Source organism: Macaca thibetana, chromosome 2 (genome assembly GCF_024542745.1).
Source record: "Macaca thibetana thibetana isolate TM-01 chromosome 2, ASM2454274v1, whole genome shotgun sequence".
In the NCBI taxonomy this organism is placed as follows: Eukaryota; Metazoa; Chordata; class Mammalia; order Primates; family Cercopithecidae; genus Macaca; species Macaca thibetana.
The window spans coordinates 82,582,193-82,600,120 of record NC_065579.1 but is presented as its reverse complement, the minus strand read 5'-3'; the positions used below and the strand labels follow the sequence as shown (position 1 = coordinate 82,600,120).

General features: G+C 37.1%; 1 protein-coding gene across 3 annotated transcripts in view; it reads right to left on the bottom strand.

The window, feature by feature from the left end:
• Positions 1 to 263: 263 nt before the first annotated feature.
• KCNMB2 (potassium calcium-activated channel subfamily M regulatory beta subunit 2) overlaps positions 264 to 17,928 on the bottom strand; it is a 298,583-nt gene continuing 280,918 nt past the window's right edge. For all 3 annotated transcript variants that reach the window (XM_050778304.1, XM_050778303.1, XM_050778302.1), the window contains exons 4-5: positions 15,314 to 15,509; positions 264 to 2,041 (exon numbers count right to left, since the gene is read on the bottom strand). In XM_050778304.1, the coding sequence (XP_050634261.1) occupies positions 1,757 to 2,041; positions 15,314 to 15,509 (481 nt within the window). In that variant the 3' untranslated portion in view covers positions 264 to 1,756. The remainder of the gene's footprint in view (positions 2,042 to 15,313; positions 15,510 to 17,928) is intronic.

Here is a 17,928-nt window from a genome sequence, read left to right as displayed (position 1 = left end):
CTGCACATTTTCAGCTCTATAGTCTCAAGTAATTCTTTAGTATCTTCAGAATTATATGTTTTAAAGTAGAGTAGAAATAAAAGAATTTTTCATCCTATTTTTCAAATGGTCACAACATTATGTGTATGTGTTTGGGTGTTAAAAAAAAGAAACTTTCTTTGTCATCACTCAAAATATTTTTAAAGGTAGTGAAATACAAATTTTTGGACTAACATGGGCTGGTCAGCTCAGAATGCAAGAAGTATTCAAATCTTGCAATTTAATAGATTTTTTAAAAGAAAATTTAATTACACATTTGAAGTCCTGATTACATCCTAAGGATTTATTTGCTTATGAAAAGTCAAACTATGAATTACAATATTGCAGAATAATTTTCCACTTCATCAGATTAGTTTTACCATTCATTCCACAAATGATTTGTAAAATTTTGCAATACCTAAAATACTTTGATACTACATTACAAAAAGGTACTTAAATATAGATGAGAAAGATAGATGTTTGTCTTCTTCTTTTGATATTGATATTAAATGAAAGATGGAATGCTTTTTATTTAAAATCAATCCCTCATATTTTCCCCCAAACACAATAAGTAAATAGTAATGTGAACAAAGGCTTTCTTTAAGTCTGTTATTCAGTTCAAATATGTGTTAGAAAAAAGATCTATTCTGTGTATAAAATATAACAACAAAAAAGGGAGTTGTAAATAGAAAAATAAAACATGTAGAAGAGACTAGTATTCTGTGCACATAGCTTTAAAATTCCAATAGGGAACACTTGTCAGAAGGAGATACTACACATTCATTAAATTAAACACAAATTCCCAAAGAGCAATATTCCAACACATTAATTTGCTACAACAGATTTACCCATTGAAACGAGTCCACCAATTTTTACCAGCAAGTAGCATCTTAATTTTATCATCTAACAGGTAAATTGAAATGAAATAAAGATTTCCACAAACTATCAGTAACACAGGCTTTTCTGGATTGTAATGGAGCACCTACCAACATTCAGTCAACTCCTAGGTAATGATACTCCTTGTAGGTATCATCTCTTCACACAGTAGAAGGGTCTTAAATGGAAAAGGGGTCTGTTCATTTTCTACATAAATCACAGGAAGATATTATAGAATTGGCTAATGAAAACAGCTTGTATTTTGGAAATCAGTTTTAAAAATCTGAAGTTATGAATAAAAAGTGATGAAAAAAAGTAGCTGGCTGGGTTTCCCCTCTTCTTTACAGTGATATGGTAAAAAATACAAGGAAAGTACCTAACTTCCTTTAATTAGGAAGTCTGGTCCTTTCTCTTGCTATAGGGCTCAGTTTAGAATAAGAAAAGAAAAATATTTTTGGCTGTAGCTTTAGTAAACAATGAGTGATGAAAAATATTGTCTTCAAGAGATCTGACAACTCAGAACACAGACTTTTTCACATTGATGTCACCTACATTCCTCCACAAAGCTTGGCAAATGAATAACTGAGCCCTATTTTGGCAGAATGAGAGAAGAAAGTACTAGTTCCAGTACAGAAATGAGATTATGAAAACCACCAACCAACACAAAACAGTTATTTATTCTCTTGAATAATAAAGACATTATGTTTGCATATAGAACAGCTTTTGCATTATTGCTCTACATATAAGAATATATTAGGGAACTCATAACAGACTGCACATTACAAACTTAAGGTTCTTTGGTGAAGAATGGAAGAAAACAGTATTTGAGCTTTAAAAGAAATTATTTTATCCACTTTTGCATTTATCTATTGATCCGTTGGATCCTCTCACAGAGTAGGGAGAGGTACTGTGTAAGTTTCACCATGGCAACAATTGCCACACCTCCAGCCATCATACAGGTTGGCCAGAAGAGTGAATGAAACAGCACGTTGGAACTGTAGAGTTTGGTTAGGATAACGCTCTTCTGGTTTCCTTCTGGGTCAGAATAGCAGGAAAAGTGTTGATACTTCCTGAAGTTTTCCATGACAACATTCACCAGGGACATGGATTCTTCAAAATTTTTTCCACACTTAGGTATATAGGAGCACTGTGGAGAATAAGATAAACTGTTACTAGAAGATATTCTGTGTGTTTCAGACTCTAGGCGGGGTTGGAGTATTGTGTTCAAATTAGTGATCTGTGAAACAACCATGGTGATTATTCTTTTCATATTCAAACTGGTGCCTTGGGAAATCCTAATAAATAACACATTGATTAAAACAATGTTTTAAGGTATCTGACCAAGATGTCCCTTGATTGCTCACCCATATACTATTTATTGATTGAAATAAAATGATAGATATGTTAATTAGCTTGATTTAATCATTCCATGTTGCGTACATAAAATAAATTAAATGATTCCCAGGATTCTTTTTGCCATAGCTAGGTATGATCGGTTTTAATTATTTTCTATTGAACATACTTCTCTTTGGAATCAGAATGTCAACTCTGCCATCATTTTGTCTGTCCACATCTGTCCACATAACATAAAAGTTCTCTCGGGGAAAGTAGTTTACTCTTATTGTTTTTTCTTGGTTTCATTTTATTTGGTTACCTTGCAACTGTCATAAAAAAAAACAGCCACACTTCTGTTGAATTACGAAAAAGAAATCTGTAATGTGTAGGAATATTGAATAGTTAAAAAGCTGAGATGAGTGGGTCAGACCCATTTAGCATGCCAAAGTAGCTTTTCCTATAAGCCAAGGAAAAATAAAACAGCTTTTCCTATAAGCCAAGGAAGAATAAAACAGTTCTTTAATCACCACTCACCTGAGAACTTACGCTACCTTTCTTTTGATCTTTTCACCTCTCTTTTCTTTGGCTACCTCTTTTACATGTCTCTCCTCTCTTTATTTCTACGCACTTTGATATGGTTTGGTTCCGTGTCCCCTCCCAAATCTCACTTGAATTGTAATCCCATGTGTCAGGAGAGAGACCTGCTGGGAGGTGATTGGATCATGGAGGCAGTTTCCCCCACGCTGTTCTTATGATAGTGAGTAAGTTCTCATGAGATTAGATGGTTTAAAACTGTCTGGCAGTTCTTCCCTCATGTTCTCTCTCTTGCTTGCCACCATGAGAAGATGTGCCTTGCTTCTCCTTCATTTTCTGCCATGATTGTAAGTTCCCTGAGGCCTTCCCAGCCATGTGGAACTGTGAGTTAATTAAACCTTTTTCATTTATAAATTACCCAGTCTCAGGTAATATCTTTATAGCAGTGTGAAAATAGGCTAATACAGAGAATTGGTACTAGGCCAGTGGGGTATTGCTATAAAGATAACTTGAAAATGTGGAAGCAACTTTGGAACTGGGTAACAGACAGAGGTTGGAACAGTTTGGAGGACTCAGAAGAAGATAGGAAGATGAGGGAAAATTTGGAACTTCCTAGAGATTTGTTGAATGGTTTTGACCAAAATGCTGATAGTGATATGAACAAAGAAGTCCAGACTGAGGTAGTCTCAGATGGAGATGAGAAACTTACTGGGAACTGGAGCAAAGGTTGTGCTTGCCATGCTTTAGCAAAGAGATTAGCAGCATTTTGCCCCTGTCATAGAAATCTGTGGAACTTTGAACTTGAGAGAGATGAATTAGGATATCTGACAGAAGAAATTTCTAACCAGCAAAGCATTCAAGAGGTGACCTGGCTTTTCCTGAAATGTGCAGTTATATGCATTCACAAATAGATGATTTGAAATTGGAGCTTATGTTTAAAAGCATAAAAGTTTGGAAAATGTGCACCCTGACCATGTTGGTAGAAAACAAAAACCCATTTTCTGGGGAGAAATTCAAACCTCCTGCAGAAATTGGCATAAGTAATGAGGAGCTGAATGTTAATAGCCAACACAATGGGGAAAATGTCCCTAGGTATGTCAGAGATTTTTGTAGCAGCCCTTCCCATCACAGGCCTGGAGGCATGGGAGGGAAAAATGGCCTAGGGCCCTGCTACTCTATGCTGCCTTGCAACTTGGTGCCCTGTTTTCCAGCTGCTCCAGCTGTGGCTATAAGGGGTCAATGTACAGTGCAGGCCATTGCTTCAGAGGGTGTAAACCCCAAACCTTGGCAGCTTCTAGGTATTGTTGGGACTGCAGGTGTGCAAAAGACAAGAGTTAAGGTTTTGGAACTTCCACCTAGATTTCAGAGGATATATAGAAATGCCTGGGTGTCCAGGCAGAATTCTGATGTAGGAGTGGAGCCCTCATGGAGAACCTCTGCTAGGGCAGTACAAAAGGGAAATGTGGGGTTGGAGTCCCCACACAGAATCCCCACTGGGGCACTGCCTAGTGGAGCTGTTAGAAGAGGGCCACTGTCCTTCAGACCGCAGAAGGATAGATTCACCGACAGCTTGCACCATGTGCATAGAAAAGCCGCAGGCACTCAGAGTCAGCCTGGGAAAGCAACTGCAGGGGCTGTACCCTGCAGAACCAAACCACAGGGTGAAGCTGCCCAAGGCCTTGGGAACCCACCTCTTGCATCAGCATGCCCTGAATGTGAGACATGGAGTCAAAGGAGATTATTTTGGAACTTTAAGATTTAATGACTGCCTGGCTAGGTTTTGGACTTGTATGGGGCCTGTGGTCCCTTTGTTTTAGCCAACTTCTCTCATTTAGAATGGGTCTATTTACCCAACAACTGTACCCCCATCGTATCTTGGAAGTAACTAACTTGGTTTTGATTTTACGGGCTCATAGGCGGAAGGGATTTGCCCTGTCTCAGATGAGACTTTGGACTTGGAATTTTGAGTTAATGCTGGAATGATTTGAGACTTTGGGAGACTGTTGGGAAGGCATGATTGGTTTTGAAATGTACAAAGGACATGAGATTTGGGAAGAGAGGACATGAGATTTGGGAAGAGCTAGGGGCAGAATGATATGGTTTGGCTCTGTGTCTCCACCCAAGTTTCATCTCAAATCGTAATTTCCAGGTGTCAGGGAGGCACCTGGTGGGAGGTGACTGGATCGTGGAGGTGGTTTCCCCATGCTATTCTCATGATAATGAGTGAGTTCTCATGAGATGTGATGGTTTAAAAGTGTTTGGCAGCACCCCCGCCCTCCTGTTCTCTCTCTTCTGCCAGTATGAGAAGACATGCCTTGCTTCCCCTTTGCCTTCCATCATGATTGTAAGTTTCCTGAGGCCTCCCCAGACATGCAGAACTGTGAGTCAACTAAACCTTTTTCTTTTATAAATTATCCAGTGTCAGTTGTTCTTTATAGCAATGTGAAAACAAATTAATACACACTTATATCTTTGCATTTTGTTTTTTTTTTGTATCTCTTCCTTCCTTGCCCTTCTCTCAACCCCCACCTGGCTTTAAATCTTTCTCTCTGTTCCTCTTCCTGTTCACTCTTCCCTTTCTCCTCTTTCTTATCTAGATACAGATGGAATTAAATACCTTCCTTGTAGTTTTTCTTTTTATTTTATGTTATATAGTTGGACACATTTTTAATTTAAAAAGCTATCTCTGAGGAAATCTCTGTGACTTATATTCCTTTGTTTATAAATGTGCCATGACAAAACTGATATAATAATGAGGGTTTTTTTTTAAGTTTGGAAAAAGTGATTTAAATCGCTTTTCTGGGAGATGTTTGGGTTTTTGGCTAACTCTCTTCTCTATTGGTAAGAACCTCTCAATAGACTTTTTACTGTCCTGCCCCTTGATACATATATATATATAATCAAATGATTAACTTATCTGATTTATCAGAATTAAATTAGTTTCTGACAGAATCACTGCTTATCTATAGAGTGTTTTAGTGTGAGCTGAAACACTATGCTCCTTCTTCAAAACATTATTATTTTCAGTTGGAAAATTATCCTAATAAATTTATTTTATTTATAAAACTCACATCTTACTGTCATTTACCAATTTACAAATTGTAACTGTAAATATTCACATATATGACTTTTACAATGTGATTAGAACCTCTGTGCAATGCACAACCTCCATGACTATATGCAGAGACACACATAAGGTGAGCTTTGAGGTACATTGATACAGGTTTTGGGGTAGAAGCCTGAAATTTCAGAAAAATGTAGACCAGTAGATTTCCCAGAAACAAAATATTTAAAAAACAAAGAGTTTTGGCTAATGAAATATATTTGAATTACTCTTTCCCTGGACTTTATCAGTGAGCACACAGGCACCTTGCTTTTTTTTTTTTTTTTTTTTTTTTTTTTTTTTTTTACTGAGCTGTAGTCATTGAATTATTTGACTATAAACAGCAGGAAGGTTCTTTGATTAGTTAAGAATGAAGGATGAGCATGCTGGCATTTATCATAAACCATGTTTAATGTGATGTTCTTGTAGCAAGGTCTGGTTGACACCTTAAAATTTAACCAGCTAAGAATAAATGTGAATACATTTGTATAGGTGAGTGGAGCAGAGAATTCCCTGGTACTAGCAAGGCACTAAGGGGGTGAAAGTATCACCAAGAAAGCAGAATTTTTCAGTCAGTTATAATTTAGTATGACAACTGGACTTTGACTGTCATGAAGCAAATTTCCTACCAGTTGAATGCCTCTGGATCAAAAGGGTATAAGGCAGTGTGGGAATACCTTAATTTTTGTCCTTCGAAGATCGACATCTTCGAAGATGCCCTGATCATTGCTTTAATGTTTTTAGAAATGTTTTTTGAACCAAAGCATTTAAAAAATAACAGACAAACTATTTCTGGTTGAATTTAAACCAAACCAATTTAGATTATGAATGCTTCAGGTATCTGTATATTTCTGTGCCAAGATAGTTTATAGTAGCAATTTCAGTGGTGAACAGTGCTAAGTTATTGAAATGATCTCAGTAAGAATGGCATTCCATTGAAAGTGAAGTTTTTCTTTTTCTTATGCTTTTGTAAACTGATTCAGCTTAAAAATATATATTTTTAAATAAACATTTGTCAGACAAATGGCAATAATTCTGTCACTAGGTAAGATTCTTCATATAAACTACCATTGAGACCATCTGGCAGAACTGTAATACAGGAGCTGCTAATTAAAGTTGAAAGTCATTGGACTTTCATTACATGCATGTGGGCTGGATGGATGAGGCATGGTTCATACTCGATTGATCGTGGGACCTCAGGGCCAATGGTACACATATGAGCAACAGGCAGATACCAGTGGAGAAAAGGTCCTCTCCCCTGGTGTTTTTAGCTCTTTCTCATCTTGTCATTTTTTTAACACACATATAAACCAGCTGTCACTAGACCATTAACCGTCCCTGAGAATTAAAGTTCTACTATTTGTCAATCAGTCATCTACTTTTATTATTGATAAGTCCTTTGGTGATCATCTACTTTTATTATTGATATGTCTTTTGGTGATAAGTCCTTTGGTGATGATGAATGTATGAGTAGTATAACAAGCTCCTGACTTGTGCTCAGGAGATCTGGTTACTGTGTGACTGTAGGCAAGTTATGTGGCCTCGCAGAATAAATTTTTAAAATCTATATAATGTGATTAATAGAGCCATCATGGCAGGTTTTTTTTTGGATTTTTTTGTGACAATTAAATGATGAATATGCATAAAGGCTCAATAAATTTTCATTAACATGTTTTTCTATTGGAATTTCACATATATCCACATGGTCTTCTAAAAGTCTTCAATCAAGCATCACATACTAAACTATGGAATCTCTAAGAAGAACAAAATTACTAGCTGCATTGTTTTCACAGAAGCAGTCCTGTTTAATGGCTGTCATCTCATGTCCCTTGCCTTTTTGTCTTAGGAGATTTGCATTATGCTGAATTCTACACTAGGAGCCTAGGTTTTTGTTTCTGTGGCTCAAACAATAGTCATGAGTATGTTTCTTAGGCAGGTGTGAATTTAGAGTGAAGATTTAGTTATCTCATGATTTTATCATGTGTTCAGAGGGCATTTTTATGTCTTTGGTTTCGAATACATAGAATGCATTTCAATAAACAAAACTTTACTGAGATATACACTTAGTTGGAAAAATGTAATTTAGATAGAAAATAAACATCTATCGTTTTTAGATCTTTCTTTTTCGGTGGGAGGTGTGGGAAGGGGAAGATTTAGCTTTTAGATTCTGTATGATATTTAACAGAAAGAACATATGAGTAATAATTTTATATATACAATATATTTTAGTACTGATAAAAATATGTTAATATTTTACTATGGCTATAGGTAATTTTTTCTTTTGTGCCTTAACATGTGATTATATAAATCTATCAAACCTCTGAAGCAGCCATTCAGTGGAAGATTTAGACTTTCATCTCTCTTAATCCTGAGTTTTGTTAATAAAATCTTACTGCTTTTCCCAATCCTTAAATTCTTGACAGACAGAAACTTCTCTTTAGTACTGAAAACCACAGGGATGGACCCAAGATCATGCTCTTTCCTTTCCCAGCTGCAAAACCTTGGGTCCCGTCTATGTCTCCTGATCATCCTTTCCCTTACCTGGGCCATGAAGGTCCAGCAATTGCATCTTCTCTCCAATTTTTGGAGAACTGACTAAATTTTTTTTCCTTAGCCTCTCTTCCAGAATCCTTTAGAACAGTTATTTTTATTCTCATGATGGACAGAAGTTTTAAGAAACTACCTGTTGGGCTTTTTTTCAGACATGCCTTACTAGGCTTGTGTGAAGCAAAGAGTGACATGCCTTCATCTTAAAAATAAAAGATGTGGGGAAGGGATGAGGCAATAAGAGAGTGTTTTGGGCTGAATAACCTCACTGTCAGCCTCCTTTTCCTTGTGATGGTAGGAAGGGAGCTATCAATTTCTCAGATCACTTCAAGGGAAGGGTGTGTTCTTCATTTGCCTTTTTATAAAGAGGGAAGTATCTTATTTTTGAAATGGGGTTAGAAATGTAATAAAATCCATTCAATATTTGTTGTCTCCAATATACCATGTAGCATGTTATATATAGGTGACAAAAACATAAACAATATAGAATGTACAGAGAGAAACAGAAAAAAAAACACAGACGGGTGATGAAATGGGATGAGAATGTGGCTAAAAAGCCTTTCAATAAAGACTGTACAATCATAGAGGTGGGTTACAAATGTACTGTCAGAACTCCTTAGTAGCCAGGTCCTAGTCCACAATGTCCATGAAGTAAACAAACAACAAACAAAAACCAAAAATGGAAAAAAACACTGCTCATGTGAAACATAAATATTATTGGTTCCAAAGTCAATGGAACTTTTTCTAGTAGTCTCAAATAATGAATATTGTGCACATATTTATTAAGCATATATAATGTACCAGACTTTGCATTCTATGCTCGAGAGCAGGACATAACATGAATGTTCAAAGAATGTATAGTTCACCAGGTGGTAGCCTTGGATTCACAAATATATTTTCAACTTTTGAATTTTTTGAACATTAGTGATAAACAGATGAGTTGAGAAAGTAAATTGAGACTTCATTTCTTCCCACTCCTTTTGAGACTTCATGCTCTTTACCATCACTTTTTTAAAAAGTGGATCCTACAATGTTTACCTTAGACTTGTTTAGTTTGAATATCTAGTATCTGCTTGATTTTGGCAAGTTGACTGTTCCAAGTATTTAGTAGTGAAAAGGAAAATAGAATTCACACTGCTATGCATGACTGTTTCTTTCAGTATTGAGACAAAGGTCCCATTACAGAGAGATTTTCCTTTCCTATATTTGCCCACAGGTCTCATATCTATTATGACACTTCTGCTTGATGTGGAGTAGAGAAGAAACTTGAAAGACCTAGGAAATTGACTAAGGAGATAGAATCTTCTTGGAGCTTTGGGATTAGACAATATCCAGAAAGCTTAAACCACAGAGTCCCTAGGATTCTGATGTATCCAATTAGTCCTAAAGTGAGGCAGATATTTAATCTGACCTTGAGTCTTCACCACGCGCCTCCCTCTTGGCAATTGAAAAGCACTAGGTTCCTTCCCCCTGCTTTCCTTTTTGATGCTCAGTATCAGCTTCTTTATGGCACATTCTTTCTTTTGCTTATACACAAAGGTGCTCTCTTCAGTTTTCCCAGATTTCAACTTTGGTAAGGAGTGACTAAACTTTGTCAATCACAAAAGTGTTTCTGAATCTCTGGTCTGTCGGCAGTTTCAGGAAATGTCTAAGAAATATCTCAAATTTAAAATGCTAATTATGCGATGTCAAATGCCAAATTTCAGGGCATATTCCCCACCTCCAACCCCCACTTTTTTTTTTACCCCTTTCAGGGTAAGCTTCTATCTGTTTAATATCCACTCTACATAAACTGGTGCTGAATATACAGTCCTAATCCTACCTATGGATCACAGATAATTCTATTCTTTGCTCATTGTTTCTTACTTGATCCTAAGTGCCTCTTGGAATAGGATGGAATGATGTAGATTCTCACCTGTTCACCAAAATATCTATCAGAAGGATAAATAGTTCACAGAATTTGGATTTTTCAGAACTCTTGTCTTTACTCTCTCAAGGGGATGCTCTAATGTTTTACTCTTTAAGAGCAAGGATGATGAAGTAAAAAGACTTAGATTTTAATTCAGACATAATTAGTTAGTGAATGTGTAACTCTGGGAAAATTATTTTATTATTCTGAACTCACCTTCAGTATGTGTGGGGAAAAGCCCCCCCACACCTGGATTTGGCAGTGTGTTGTGAGAGTATAGTAGGAGAAACTGAATTGGGATTTTTCTACATCATCAGACCAGATATATAGTATTATGCCATATACCAAAAAAAATGGGTATAGTTTCCTTTCTTTTGCACCAAACTACATTTTAAATCTATCCTCAAACCATAGGGGCATGTTTTGGGAATTCCTGGTGAGGAAAAGAGGTTTTAAAATCCTGAAGGAGATTGGCATTGAGGAATTCACAAGCAACAATCATAGTGAATTAATACTCAGCTGCTGTTTTTTATGATGCTAGTGACAGCCTTGTAGCCAAGGGAGGCAGGGACCCTTGAGCCCTCTTGTAGCTCCCAGGGCCCATTAGTCAGCCAGTGGCTCTAGGAGAGCATGACAGTTTATCAGCTTAAGCAGCTTCGGTCATAATGTTGACAAGAGGTTGGTCACTGGGTTTAAAGGCTAAAGAAAAACTATATGAGAGAGGGTAAAAATGTAAAAATAAAATGCTTTCTACCAAGATGCAGACAGATTGACTAATATCCTTTCACCTCCTATTGTCTTAGGACAGTTATTATCAACAGCGCCTGATGTATCTCAATATAACCATGCCTATTTGTTGGTAACTGTGAGGGAGACCATTATTTTTGGTGAGCCTGGGAAGGATAACAGGAAAGAGAGCTGACATTGAAAAATTTTTTATGTTTTTGCCATAATTATCTTGAATATTCCTCATTTTGCATGAAGACAGTTTAATGACCTTTTGACATAGAGATAATTGTGTATTTTCAGTGCGTATATTTCAGATTAAAAGCAGAGGGTAGCTTTCCAGAAAGTGAAGAATCACTGGGCCAGGAAAGTGAGCCAAATGTTTGCTGCCTTTTTCCCTGGGAGCATTTGCTGATTGTAGAAGAGGGGGTGAGAGCCTAGGAGATTAACTGGCATTTTTGACAGCCTTGCAGAGCTATGAGCAGGAATTATTATTGGGGGCCTATCAAGCTGGGGTCTTGATAATTCCCCTATTCACTTTGGGTTGGGATTCTGAAGGGTTGCATCCTGGGAGAATAGTCAGCCTGAAATAGATAGGTCCTCATAGGGACTTCAGTTCTGATTTGAGTATCACAATTTATGAAGTCAGAATGAGGTGATGCTGAATGGCTTGTGGCTGGTGAAGCAAATGGAAATAATTTTTGGAAATGATGACACTATAACATTATCCTAGGATTAAAGTTATTTTTTATAAAAATTTTATAAATATAATATCTGAAACCTAATAAAAATAGTCAGATATTACAAGACAGCATGAAAACAAACAAGAGAAAACAAAAACAGAACAGGTACATAGGGGCTTCAAATAGTGATGATATCAAAATAGATTTTATAACAACTATAATTTTACTTTTTATGTTGAAGGATTTAAAAGACAATAATTAAAATATTGCAGAGAACTGGACATGATAAAACAAGACTCAGTTGGATATTCTAGAATTTAAAATACCGTAAGAGAAATTAAGTACTCAATGGATGGGTTTAACAGTTGATTTGCAGAGTAAAGAATTGCTGAATTAGAAGATAGGATGTATCCAGAAAGAAGCAAAAAATCCTTTCCACTGTTGATGGGCATTTATTTAGGTTGATTCCACATCTTTGCTATTGTGAGAAGTGCTGCCATAAACATATATGTACATGTGTCTTTGTGGCAGAATAATTTGTATTCTTCTGGGTATATACCCAATACTGGGATTGCTGGGACGAATGGTAGCTCTGCTTTGTGTTCTCTGAGCAATCACCAAACTACTTTCCACAATGGCTGAACCAGTTTATGTTCCCACCAGCACTGGATAGGCATTCCCTTTTCTTTGCAACCTCGCCAGCATCTGTTATTTTTTGACTTTAAAAAGAATAGTAACAGAATAGATAACTTCTGATAAAATGGAGGAAGAAATGAGATTATAAAAATAATTCAGTGAGGAAAAGTGTGGTCTCTTCAAAAATGGACTGGAGCACGTCGGTGTCCATATGAAAAAACAAACAAAAAAAAAAGAAAGTTGATTCCTACGTAAAAATTAATTCCAGTCAGATTTTACTGTATACATGAAAGGGAAAACAATAATACACTTAGAATGTCATTTAGGAGAATGACTTTATGATATTAGGGTGGGTATAAGACTTAACCAGAACAGCAAAAGCACTGAACAGAAAGAAAAAGATTGACAAAATCTGGCTGCACTGAAATTAGAAGTTTCTTTCATTGAAAGACATTCAGAGAGTGAAAAGGCCACATAATGGGAGAATATATTTGCAACACGTATAACCAACAGAGGTTCATGTTTAAATGATTCCTGTATTGAACGTAAAGAAGAAACAATTCCATAAAAAAATGGGCAAGCAACTTGCATGGACATTGCACAAAAAGGATATCCAAATGGCCAATGAATAAATGAAAAGGCACTTGATAACATTAGCTATTAGAATCGTGAGGAAATATACATTAGCTAAATCAAAATTACAGATGTTACCAAGTGTTGGTAAAGATTTGGAGCAGTAAGAACTCTCATACCCACAGGGTTGGTGAGAATGTATATTGGCATATACATTTTGGAAAACTACTTGGCATTATCTACTTAATTTTAAGATATGTATACTCAAATATTCCATTCTCAGGTTTATAACTGATGGAAGTGTGTGTGCTTGTGCACCAGAGACATATATGAGAATATTCATGGTAGAATTACTTGTAATAGTCCCAAACTGTAGACAACTCAAAATGTCCATCAGCAGTAGAATGAATAAACAGACATATTCATACAATGGAATATGATACAGTAATGAAAATGAATGAACTGTAACCAAATAGAATAAATCTAACAAACATAATGCTATGTGAAGAAAAACAGACAGAAAGTATTCTATGTGATTCCATTTATATAATGTTTAAAAATGAGGCAAAACTATTAATAAAATATTTAGTGTTTAAGGATATGTCCTTAGGTGATAAAAGTACAAAGAAAAGTAAGAAAGTAATTGCCATAAACAGTCAGGATAGTTGTTGTCTTTGGTGGACGCAGAGCCTGTAGTTATTGAGAGGGGACATGTAGGGTGTTTTTGGGGTACAGAAAATGTTGTATTTCTTGAACCTTAAGGTGGTTACATGGTGGTCATGAATCTGTTTGTAATACTTGAGCTGTACTTTTTCATTTCATGCACAGTTCTCTATGTTATAATTTACTTGAAAAAACAAGATAGTGGGACCAATAAACCAAATGATGACCTAGTGTTATGCTGAGAGCAAGTAAGATACCAGTCCTGAATACATAACTGGGACAGTTTATTGGTAGCTTCCCTCTCTGTTTATAGCCTAAATAATGCATTCACAGGGCTGTAGTGATAAATTGTCAAAATGAGGAAATGAAAATATGTCCCATTTTTTGATGCCTATTCAGGTTTAAGAGTTTTATAGGCATTCATCATTACCGGTCAGCTTTGATTTTAAAATCTGACTTAAGCGAAGATCATGAAAGACAAACACTTTGTGAGAGAGCTAGGCTTTACATATTGCAGCACAGCACTGGGACTGGTATTATTTGTGGCTACTACAAATGAAAGAAAATCAGAGCCAGCATTTTCAAACAACATTCTCTGAAATATTTATTATGTTGATTCCTCAGAGATATTTGCAAGAATTCTTTTAAGTTATTGCAACAAAAGTTCCAGGTTGTTTTCCTTACTTTGTGTCGATATATCAGAAACAAATCCTATTCACTCTCTATGTGCTAGTATTGAACTTTGAATCTACTGCATTTTTTCAATAACCGTAAGCTGTATCATTTAAATGCTGACAATGTAATGAAAAGAAAAGCTTTTACAAGAAAGATTAGAGGTCAGAAGGGTTTATCCTGGTAATAAGAGCCAAGAGTGGCATTGAGTTGTCTTCGCATATGAGATTATTCTGCATATCTAATTGTTACCACAAATCCAACACTCAATATATTTAACTTAAAATTGTAATGGCAAGTTGGTCTGCTGACACCTTCCTGGTCATTCCAGACCTTATAAATGTAAATTTTATGTAAAACTTTAATAAAATACACATTTGTTGAATATCTACCACGTGGACTTGAATATATTAGTGCTGGAAAATTCAGCCTCTATGAATATGACATATGTGAAGAAGAACACACACACACACACACACACACAGTGACCATGGGTCGAAAGTAGCATGCTCTGCTCAACATTGTATATGCTGAGGTCTCATCTTCATAAGGACCTTGCAAGGTGTCCATTTGTTGCTTTTTAGAGAAAAGGAAGCTGAGGATCAGAAACGTTAAGTTATATCCCTGAGGTCACAGAACTAAATGACAATGACCATGGACCAACAGAACACACCTTTAGCTGGTGGTTCCCAGGTACAGGATAAACACATGGTTTTGTCTTGTACATCTCTAAGCTGCATAGTTGCTTTGAAAGACTCAGTCTATTTGTGTAAAGATATATTAATATTTACCCTTTCAAATGGAAGTGAAAGCCAAATCTGCACTACCACAAATGTAGGAATGATTTGCCCACAACTTGCACAGAAAATAAATATTTTCTAGGCAAGAGTCACATAGCAAGTTCTCTGAATGGAAGAGGCAGGCTCTGCTTCCTGAAAGTATTTTCCTTTGAAATGCTGGCAAAGGGGAACTTCAGAGGCAGAGAGCCTGGTGTGAAGCTCTGTGGGGTAACTGAAATGCAGCGCGCCAAGTTCCTACCTTCTGATTGATTTTTATCGTCTCTTCTGTGTGGTAGAGGAGGAGCTTTTCCCCGGAAGAAGTCAGGTTAACGTACACCTGGAGGCAGGGGTACTGAGAAAGTTTCCAGCAGTCTGGACCGCAGCTGAAGGAGCAATTAAATGTTTCCGTGATGGATGCATTCAGCAAGGTGCATTGAGACTCTTCGGTCCACACGCTACAGAGAAAGGGGTGAGAGTAAACACAGGCCCAAGAGCTAATAGTGAGAAAGGCATCATCTGAGGGAATTATTTCTCAGCTCCTGAAGCTGAAAAATCTTTTCTAAATCTCTAATATGATCTATCTGTGTAAAGTTTAGGCCTTCGTATAGAACAGCTTTAAGCAAACTACCATATAGCATAGACAAACTTGGACACGCGAGAACGTTTTCAGTGACTTCCATTTTATATGGTATTCTCTGGTATTTGACTTAAGTTCTTTTTTCCCTTATTGAACTCCCTGGTAACATGAAGCATGCTTTAAAATCATCACCTGTCCTCACCCTGTATTTACACATTGCAGGCAGCTTCTTGACATGCTCCAGCCCCTACCTCTGTATGTTTTACTTTGTACTTTCTGCATCCCAGATCCCTTCCCTGCCCCGTTTGCAGGCACAGAAGGTGTGAGGGAGAAGGAGCGGGGAGATGACAAAGGAGTGGAGGGTTGTGTGGTCCAGCTTGACAGATGGAACGACAGTGACAGAATGCCTTAAGGTCTTTCTAATAAGGGAAAAAGGATAACTCAACCCTTTCGTTATATCATGAGCAGTCACTTGCTGCACATTCCTTTCACCCTAATTGGTACTTCATATATAATACCTTCTTTTGTTCTCTCAACAACTGTGCAAGTTGGGAAGCAATTTCTTTTTAAAAGTGAGTGAACTGAGAAATCCCATGACATATGCAAGGACATATAGGCAGTAAGTGATGGAAACTGTGATCCCACCCAATCTTGTAATTCTCTAAGGCGCAGGCTCATTCTATTGTGTTGTGCTGTCTCCCCACAAACACAATGGAAAAGAAACTCTTTTATGCAGACTAATGGATGAATAAGGGTGTCCTGTTACCTCTCACCTGGAAGAATCCAGCTGCCCATTTGTCAACTTGTCATTTTAATATACCTTTAATTTTATGATCAAGATTAACATTTGTAATTAGGAATTAACACACCAGCAATCAATGGTTTGGTTTTGGATATAAGCTGATCACCACAGCAATGAGAAACGTGTTTTCTTTGCAGATTGATACCCTTTCCTTTTGCTAGACAGGCATCCACAGCATCCTGCCCCTTCGCATGTGTGAAGTTTTATTCCAGAAGCAGGATACTAGACCTGATCCCCTCCCTCGGTGTGGCAAATTGTGTTTTCCTGGAACATGGGTGGTCACATTTTGCTTATATACTGAGGAAAAAATCTTTGATGGTTGTAAGCAGATGTGAAGATCTGAAAGCATTTTGGAATCAGCGACCACTTGGGGCCTGAGGCATCAGCACTTTCATTGAAAATGAGCACAGCTGAAGGCCATCAGAGAAACAGAGCAGAGCAGCCACAAATGTGAAAGATGATGCCTTAATTTCAGCAAATTACTGTATTTCAGCTAGATTTTGCTTCTAAAATGAAAGTATTAATTTAGATGGAGAAACAAATGCCACAAAATTGTTTCATTTTCTTTTGGATTGAAACCTCAATTTTTCATTAGAAAAGGTCTTGTTTCTTTAAGCTGAACTGCTGTGAGACTTCCCCCCATTCGATACATCAAGGCTGGGCTTGCCTGTGTTTAGAGTGTCCAATTTATGGACAACAGCTAGAGATGCTGGTGGGATTTACCACGTGGCTTACCGAGGGCGAGAGTACACTTGCTGTCTCACAATTTATTTGCCTCCCTATCCATTCAGTAAACCTACGGCAAATATTGAAATGAAAAGATTCAAAATCTGTTATTTTTAAAAGTAGATGCATAGCAGTGTTTCTCAGCCTAGAAGGCCCATTAGAATCACCTGGGGAGCTTTAACAGATACTGGTGACTGGGTCCCACTCCAGACCAATTAAATCTGACCTTCTGGGGTGACGATGATGGGGGCTGGGTATTGTCATTTTTAGAGTTTCTGGGGAAGTTGGAATATGCAGTTGAGAACCACTCACGTGGAAGGTGATGGAGGGGTTGGTTGGGGTGGAAAAGGGAGGAGGATGGGGAACGGACAGAAGTGTGAAGTGGCAAGAATAGGGACTTTGGAATAAGCGAGATGTGGGCTTGAATCTTAGCTCTGCCACAAGTAAGAGCTGTAAGACACTGAGGAAATCATATTTCTCTTGAGCCTCAGTTTTGCCATTTTTATAATGAGTATATTTATACTTAACCTTATAGAGTAATTGTGATAATTAAACAAGTACAAGTCTTTGACGCCTGGTATCCATGTTATACATAGAGCTATATTTATTATTATTATTAGATAACATTATTGAAAAGTATTGTTTACCAGGAACTTCTCAAAATTCTTATCAGGAAAGAAGGCGAGGAAGATGACCTTAGGGTTGCCTAAGTGATGGGGGAGGATGGAGGAGGAGACAAACAGCAGGGTCGCACCCTCCCAGTGGTATT